Source organism: Gadus macrocephalus, chromosome 9 (genome assembly GCF_031168955.1).
Source record: "Gadus macrocephalus chromosome 9, ASM3116895v1".
Taxonomy (NCBI): Eukaryota; Metazoa; Chordata; class Actinopteri; order Gadiformes; family Gadidae; genus Gadus; species Gadus macrocephalus.
The window spans coordinates 20880643-20889468 of record NC_082390.1 but is presented as its reverse complement, the minus strand read 5'-3'; the positions used below and the strand labels follow the sequence as shown (position 1 = coordinate 20889468).

Below are 8826 nucleotides of genomic sequence, written 5' to 3'. Positions count from 1 at the left end.
GTGACAATCACATTATTAAAAATAAACTTGGATCAATGATTTACTGAGGAACTATTTTTTTCGGGAGCATGCTTTTGCAGGGAGTTCGCCTCCCCACCTGCCCATATGGACGGCACGCGCCTGATTTCAAAGCCTAGAGAAGGTTATGCATGGAATTGTGTTTATCTAGTGCTGTACTGGAAAAAAGTTTGGTAGTTTTTCTTAAGTTGGTTTTGTCTGTAATCCCTCCTTCCAGGCAAACGGATCATGTTGGTCAAAGTCAAGTTCAGAGGCATCCAGAAATTCATCAGCATTTCTGAAGCCAAGATCAGTGAACTGCTTGAGTGTGGTAAATCTAACTTTCATTGAAATGGTTTTGTCTGGTCTGTAAATCAACTTAATGAACTGATATTCAGTATTCCTTAATGCATTATGACCAGTGTAGTAGTGACTTTTGCCCATAAATCATATTTGAAGTTTGTCTGTTTATTAACATTGATATTATTCAAAGATATAAAGCTTTTAACAGCTTTTCACATTGCAGAGAAACACACTAACTCATAACTAAGGCTGTTGCCTTAAGTCAATGACCTAAATGGTTCATGCTTTGGAGAAAATGTGCCCATTATGTTTGTATTCCCCATAGCATTCCAGAAGTTTTGTTTGTGAAGACTGTCAAGACATCTCCCTCAGCCAATTGCCTAATGAAAAGCTCTTTGATTACTCTAAAACTGAGGTTGACCAGGAGGTGTTTGGAGAAGTGATTGGTGCAAATACTGGTGTTTATGAGCTATCCATTGATGGTGTCTCTGAAGGTTTGTATTGTCTAATCAATGTGATGTTGTTGTGGTTTTTTCAGGCTGATAGAGATGCCATTGAATTATTTTTCCATGTTGATAATTTGGCAGTGGGGACACAGGATTATATTCTGTATTAATAATGTTAATTATCTAAATAGGACATGGGTAGAACAGATGATGCAACCTGTATGTCCTAGGGTTCTCTTTCTCTTTCTCTCTCTCTCTTGTTTTTAGGAGACCTTGGAGGTGCTCTTTTACCTGATTGGATGAAAATGGCTTTACGTAAAATATGAACTTTACGTAAAATATTGCTATGCCGGTTTTGTTTCTGAGGCACCAGCTGTTGGCCAGTCGACACCAGCTGTAAGTCAAGAGGACTCTGATACTGACTCTACTGTCATTCTGAGCGATGAAAGTCCCTAGCGGAAACGGTCAAGACCAAATAGGTCTGATGCCCATGCTGTAAGTATCTTTTTTGTGGCATATTGGCTCCAAATTATTCAACCGTGTCCTGGCCCATTGAGCCATTTGTCTCAGAACACCAATATACCTAGAGAAAGTTCCCAAATGAAAGATAATTCATGGCCTGTTGCCATGGAAATACACAACTCTACTTGCTCCCTGCAAAGTTCTATTTGCCCAACACAGTAATCTGATGGCAACCGGCAGAAGCTCTTAATTAATGCGCAAAAGTCTCCTGGATCCATTCACTTCAAGTTTAGTGTCATGTTCTCACAAGTAAGCATTTATCAGCAAGTCCTCCATCCTGCTGTCTTGAGTTTTGCTGAAAAGACGTTGAAGCTAAACAAATTCATGTGTATGCGGTAGTCATGTGCGATGAATGCTGCAGGCTAAAATAAGAGCTCTCCATCTTATAGTTGTTTTCCTAGTTGGGTGACGAAATACTTCGCAAGAAACCTGGTGGTGATAATGTCATTAGGGAGTATGACAGAACAGAAATGTTGTCAGACAGCACACGGCGGAAAATGGTGAACATTCTAGTAGCTGAAATGATGAAGAAGCATCCAAAGACGAGTTCCCCAGATGGCTTGTATGTTGATTTGTAGGATGGGTTATATGCATCACTGCTGTCGATTTTGCCTGACTGAGAAAGAAAAGTTTCTAACTGTCTTTTGTGAGGATGACCCCAGCGTGACTTTACGATCAAAAGGTTGTGAAGCTATGCAGGTAAACCCAACACTAACTCATGTGTATGGTGTTAGGCGTTCTTGTTTACTTGATGAGCTTAAGTTCTTCAGTGTATCAGAGAATTTTTCTGTTGACATAATGCACAATATATTGGAAGGAGTTGCCCAATACGAGATGAAACTAGTATTAGAATATTTGAAGTCCGACTTCATTTCACACAGAGAACTACAAGCTTGGATAGACTCATTCAATTATGGCTACGTATGCCCCTTTCACACCGCCGCAAAATCGGGGCCGGTTCCGGGCCAGTTCGGAGCTAGGGCCAGGGCTTTGGTTTCACACCGCCAAAGAACCGGCTCCGGCCCCTAAAAACCGGTTCAACTCTGGCCCCACTTTAGAGCTGGGCTAGAACGAGAACCGCTTTTACGCAGGGGGCGGGGTTATCCCAGGAAGACCAACGAAGGGCGGCATTTTTAAATCACTGAAGTGAACGATGGACGCTAAGACAAAATCACAGTGGACCGTGGAGGAGACAACCTGTCTCCTTGGATTTTGGTCTTCTGCCGAGGTCCAGAAAAAGTTCCACCATTGTTCTTGTTGTTTGAAACTGCGAGGGTTGCTGGTAAAGCGGAGACGTAAGCAAACGTTTGCAGTGACGTCATGACGTTGCTCTCGCCGGCTCCGTGGCTGGCTCTCGCCGGTGTGAAACCAACCGGTTCTTAACTGGGGTAAGGCTGGAACCAGTTTGGAACTGGCCCTAGCACCAGCCCGGAACTGGCTCTCGGTTCTTTTTGGTGTGAAAGCGGCAAAAGAGAGTAAGAACAAGCCACCTGGAGTCAGACTAGAAGAAGGAAATGATTTAGGGCTTAAAGGGGACATATTCTACCACCAGGTGTGAGTGTGATTAGCCTTACAAGTCGTTTAGAAAATCTGCCACATATGACATCATTAGTGGGTGTGTCCACCTAGATCTGTGCTGGATAGATGAGCAACGTTTACTTCAGTCCACTTGGTTGGCTGGTAGACTGATCTATCCAGCACAGATCTAGGTGGACACGCCCACTAATGATGTCATATGGGGCAGATTTTCGAAACGGCTTGTAAGGACTAATCACACTCACACCTGGGGGTATAATATGTCCCCTTTAATGCTATCCAGACATGGTGTTCTGTCAGCAATATGCCCCTTATATTTGGGGATGTTTTGCAGAGGGGCGACAAGTGCTGGCAGCTTCTCCTACTACTTGTGCAAATAGTCAACATTGCGTTTTCACCTATTTTAACAGAAGGTTTGACCATTTTTTAAAAACATGTCATAGCTGAACATCACAGGCTATTCAAACATTTATTTCCCTCTAAAAGGCTTTTGCCCAAACATCATTTTCTAATTCATTATCCACGTTATATAAGACTTCTGGGGCCTGTTCTTCACATCTGGTCAATGTGTTATGAGTTTTTTATGAGCATTGTTACTTCAAAAAACTGAAAAGTTTTAAAAATGTAACTAAGACTAGCAATCAAACATCAAAATGACTTGGCCTACAAGTTTGGCTTGGCGTCTACCATTATTAAAAAGGGTCCTGGGAAAATGGTTGCTCTGTGTGATGTGAATGAGGGTGACAATATTGCATTGTATTTTAATGTTTTACACAGTGTCCCTTTAATTTACTCCCATTCTAATTGTCCCATGAGGGGTCTACCGGAAGAGGCGACCTAACGAGCCCTATTGGCTGGTTTTACACAGGGTCGACAATGAAGAGACGGCAAGCAGCCAATTGCGTACACAGTCAATTGAACTAGGCCCGTTGATCACGCCTCTTGTGCTGAAGAAAATGACAGCAGACTCCCCAGACCAACTTGCAATCTACGATTGATCTTGGTCTGGACCGGGAACATAAAGAGCTCATCTAACGGAACGGAAACACAAACATCTTCTTTTCATGGGATAATACAAAAAAAAAAAATCCTGAGAAGTCCGATCCGCTAGATGCCATTCAATTGTCCATAATGCATTTTTAAAAAGACGAACACGCAAACAATGTCCGTCCGACCGACGGACAGTCTCCTCCCAGTCGGAGCAACACCCTACTGGTACTGATACTTGGACTGCCAGTCTCCTCCCAGTTGGAACAACACCGTACTGGTACTGATACTGGGACCGCTAGTCTCCTCCCAGTCGGAACAACACCCTACTGATACTCGCGTCAGAGCCGAACCACTGGACCAGAAGGCAGCAAAACAACACAGCCTTGGATAGTCAGACGTGGTTTATTGGATATGAAGTAGAATAAAGGTTAGAAGATGACCGGACTCGCCCAGTACTTCGCGGTGGTCGGAGTGGACCCGGACTCCGGCCTCGAACCCCAACATCTAACAGGTGCGTTATCGACATTAGATAGGAGCTTCTTCAGACTGAAGCCTATAACGATCAACACCGTGGAGTCTGGGTGTTGATGGAAGCTTTCCTCTGTGTCAGCGTATATGACAATAAAATGATGGAAACCATTTGAGATGTTGACCAATCCATCCCTCATTACCGGGGAACACAGACCGTATACCTTTAACCTGATCCTTATAGATTTAGGAAAGAGCAATATCATGGCCATGCAATTAATGGAATCTAAACGGGCTTTTCCCACTGTTTCATTACAAACCAAGCGTTAATGGTATTTTAAAAACTCGATTTACACAAATAAATACAACGGTAAGATAGTGCATCGGTCCTCCTGGCTTAAAGATGGACATATCGACCTTCATTACTACACAGCTGATGTGGGCTGGCCTACACATCCAGTTAGCATAGCACTCATCAAGGCACTGCTACACTGCATGCTGCTGTGTACAAGAGAACTCATCACTGCGTGATGCTGTGTACAAGATAACTCATCACTGCATGATGCTGTGTACAAGATAACTCATCACTGCATGATGCTGTGTACAAGAGAACTCATCACTACATGATGCTGTCTACAAGATAACTCATCACTGCATGATGCTGTGTACAAGAGAACTCATCACTGCATGATGCTGTGTATCATGTCTGTTCTAATGCATCACTAGTGTCACATTAAATGAATGAGGACAGCAATTAAATTCTGGTAGACAACAAAGCGCAGCAGAGCTCTTATGTAACAGGAGTACAGTGCAGTACAGTGCTCTTCCTTTGGGGAAGGATCTGTGTATCTGATCAAACAATCTCAAATACATCCTGCGTGTGTGTGAGCACTCAGCACTTTTTCATCACCTGTAAAGGATTGTGATTGACACACACAGTACTTTTGCCTTAGCAATGTGTGTGTGTGTGTGTGTGTGTGTGTGTGTGTGTGTGTGTGTGTGTGTGTGTGTGTGTGTGTGTGTGTGTGTGTGTGTGTGTGTGTGTGTGTGTGTGTGTGTGTGTGTGTGCGCAGAGAGTCTGCTCTTGTTAGGCTCTCAATAGAGTCCTGCCTAACCACATCTCTCCCTCCATGGTTCATATCTGGACGCAGAGTCTCGTGGAATCAGGGCGTTGATGAGGACATAGAGGCAAAAGTCTCCTCTATTCCTTCATCATGTGTAATACTAGCATCGTCAAAGCTAACCCCACACACACACACACACACACACACACACACACACACACACACACACACACACACACACACACACACACACACACACACACACACACACACACACACACACATAAGCACTGTAATCCGTCCTGATTTAAGAAGGGGAGACCATGAGGATGGTTGGTTTCAGAGAATATTATTAAACAGTATGAATCTGTTGGTCAACGTTCTTCTCTATTGTATCAGGTCAGAGGTGCAGGAAGGTCTAGTGACTAGAGCGCTCCACTTTAAGCCAAAAGGTTCTATGTTCGATGCCCAGTGTCCACGATGTACTTGTGGATATCTTAGAGCGAGATGCCTAACCCGGCCTGAATGTATCGGTGTTCACTGTCAGTCACTTGGTTGGTGACAAGCATCTAGCACTCTGTTCATCCTGACAGAAACCAAAAATAAAATTCCTCGAAAGAGAAAATGCAAATATAGTTGTGGCTGTGAGAGGAGTGCAACACATTCCTCTAATCACTCCATAAGGACCGACGTCTGTCGCCATTCGCCTTCCAGCTGAATCCACCAGTGGGTCAGACCAGCCTCGGGCTGGGTGGCTCTGTGTACATGGTTACCTTGGTTACCTTGTTAGCTGGTGTTTGGAGAAGGGAAGCTGCTGACCGCTTGTTTACATGTTCACCCTCCTCCACCCATCAGCATCAAGGGCTGCCATAGCAACTAGCACATGTCTGTCTGTCTGTCTGTCCGTCTGTCCAATTATTTTTTTGATCTATTGTTTTATCTCTTAGTTGTTTGGTCATCTAGCTGTCCTCTGGGCCTCCCTCTCCCCCTCATATCCCCACTGCGTCCTGACCCATCACATCTTGGTGCTCCAACAAACACCACGCATGGCTGCGGGGTCAGTTCAGTTATTCAACCGGACATTGATGGTTGGTACTGCAGTTCCTGCATTACCAAGCTCATCTTTGACCAGCTTGATCTTTTCCTGAAATGTATAAAATTAGTCTAGAAAAATATCAGTTTCTGCCATTGAGGCAGATACTAAGCTGAGCCGTCTTCCACTTCCTGACATTAAAATGTCTACTCTTCACTGCATCTTTTCATCTTCCTCATAATGAGTTACATCACTTTAAGCAAGTGTTTCTGCACTCTCTACTTCTTTATAAACTAAAAGCATATTGACCCCAGACCCCAATGTCTTCTCCTGACTAGGACTGAACGATGAATCGAATTTAAATCTAAATCGTGATATGCAAATCTCAAAGGCTGTGAAAGCAAAAATAGTTAAATAAAGAGGTTATAATATCCATTAATCTCAACACATCGGCCTGTGTGGCCTATTTTAGTGAATAATACAGAACATAAGGAACTTAATAATTTAAAAAAATTGCATTATTAAATTGCAATCGCAATATTGGTCAAAATAATCGCAATTTGATTACTACCCCAAATCGTTCATCCCGAGTCCTGACCTCGCGACCTCTGTTTCCAAGCAAATAAAGGCTTTATCCTCCTTGCAAAAGAAGTGCTTGTTTAACCATCTCTCTCTCTCTGCTGCCTGTCTCTCTCTCTCTGTCAGGAGAAGGATTTGACCAGAGCCCGATCCGAAGGTCGTTTAAGTCGAAGGTTCTAGTCCATTACCCAGAGAGCACAGACCGCTGTCCCTTTAATAAAGATGCTGTCAACCTGGTGAGATTGACAAATTGCTCAAAATGCTGTTTTGATCTAAGGAGAGATTTCATCTTCTGCTTTTGTCTTTTACAGAATAGTTTTTTTTATTTTTTATAAATGATTGTTCTGAAGACCACCCCCACCTCTGTTCTTGTCTCCCTGTTCTCTCGTCTGCCTCTCCCCCTCAGCTGTGCATGCCCCGGGGGCTGGTGTTCCGGAAGCAGTCAGACGCCCGGGAACCCCTCTTCCACTCCTTCACCATCACCGCCGACGACGGCACACGCACCTACGGCTTCGTCCACACCTTCTACGAGCGGGTGACCAACCCCCGTATCACCACCGCCATGCAGACCTTGTTCCAGATGCATCGCGTGGAGCACCAAGCGTCGAGCTCGGCCTCCTCCCCCTCCTCCTCCTATGGGTCTTCCCCCTCCGCCTGCAGCATGGAGTCCCTTCTCAGCAGTCTGGACGGCTCCGACGCCGACTCCCTGGCGGGCGGGGGGGGGGGCTCTCCCTGTCCGGGCTGCACGGCGTCCTTTGACCCGGCCAGCGACACCTTGTACGGCTCCAAGGCCCTCTGTCTCCTCATGCCCCTCCCCTTTCTGCAGGCCGCCCGCCACTTCCTGTCCCAGTTGTACCAGGCTGTGATGTCCCCGGCGGCCCCCCCGCTGCCCTTGGAGAGCTACATCCACAACGTCCTGTATGAGGTGCCGTTGCCCCCCCCCGGGCGGTCCCTCCGGTTCCACGGGGTCCAGGGGCCCATCGTGTGCCAGCAACCCGACGCAACAGACCTGCCCCTGGGAGACTACCCCCTGGGGGACGCCTTCGCCCTGCTGGGGGTGGACAACGTGGTCCGTCTGCTCACCTGCGTGCTGCTGGAGATGCAGGTCCTGCTGTACTCTCGAGGTAATCCCCTCTGTCACTGAAGCTCCACTGGACTGTCTTTGTGCTTTAGGCGGCCGGGACCTGGCATCCGTTAAGCGTTCACGGTCAGATGAGGAGAAACATCCCAGTAGTGCAATAAATCAACTATGACTGCACGAGTTATGGGGGGAGTTGTATAGTGGGAACAGCACTTTAGACTTTGCGAAAAGGCATTTTGTAGTGTTCTTAAAGGGGTAGTTCGGAATTTTTGACATAGGGCCTGATTCCCAAGTTAGCCTGGGTGTTCAGTTTTCAACACATTTCCTTCAGTCCTTCTAGTTGCAGAGTTCGCTCGTGCTAGGCTAGCGCCCGGCAACGGGCAATACTAGCCTGCTAATAACCCAGTCTTGCCCACTCAACAGTACACCCGAGGCAAATCAATTATAGCGCCAGACTATAGATGTAAATGTCTGTGTTACTTTCTCTGCAGCAGCGGAATTTAACCTAGGTATCAGTCCACCGCTGCCGTAGCCTACTACCAGGAATATAACACTGTTGCTGAGACACAGCAAATCCCTCAAAATGCAATGCAATGCAAGGTTGGTTTTTTTTCTAACATTATTCTATCAACACAGACATTTACATCGACCGTCTGGCGCTATAATTGATTTGCCTCGGGTGTACTGTGGGTAAGACTGTTTTATTAGCAGGCTAGTATTGCCCGTTGCCGTGCCCTAGCCTAACATGAGCGAACTCTGCAACTAGAAGGACTGAATGAAATGTGTTGAAAACTGTCTCCAATGATA

General features: G+C 45.6%; 1 protein-coding gene across 2 annotated transcripts in view; it reads left to right on the top strand.

Moving 5' to 3' along the window:
• Positions 1-3684: 3684 nt before the first annotated feature.
• Positions 3685-8826, top strand: part of LOC132464792 (DENN domain-containing protein 5B-like) — a 42684-nt gene continuing 37542 nt past the window's right edge. The window contains exons 1-3 of one of the 2 annotated variants that reach the window (XM_060061367.1): positions 3685-4305; positions 7065-7174; positions 7345-8062. In XM_060061367.1, coding sequence (XP_059917350.1) covers positions 4230-4305; positions 7065-7174; positions 7345-8062 — 904 coding nt within the window. In that variant the 5' untranslated portion in view covers positions 3685-4229. The remainder of the gene's footprint in view (positions 4306-7064; positions 7175-7344; positions 8063-8826) is intronic. The other variant, XM_060061366.1, reaches the window with a different exon arrangement.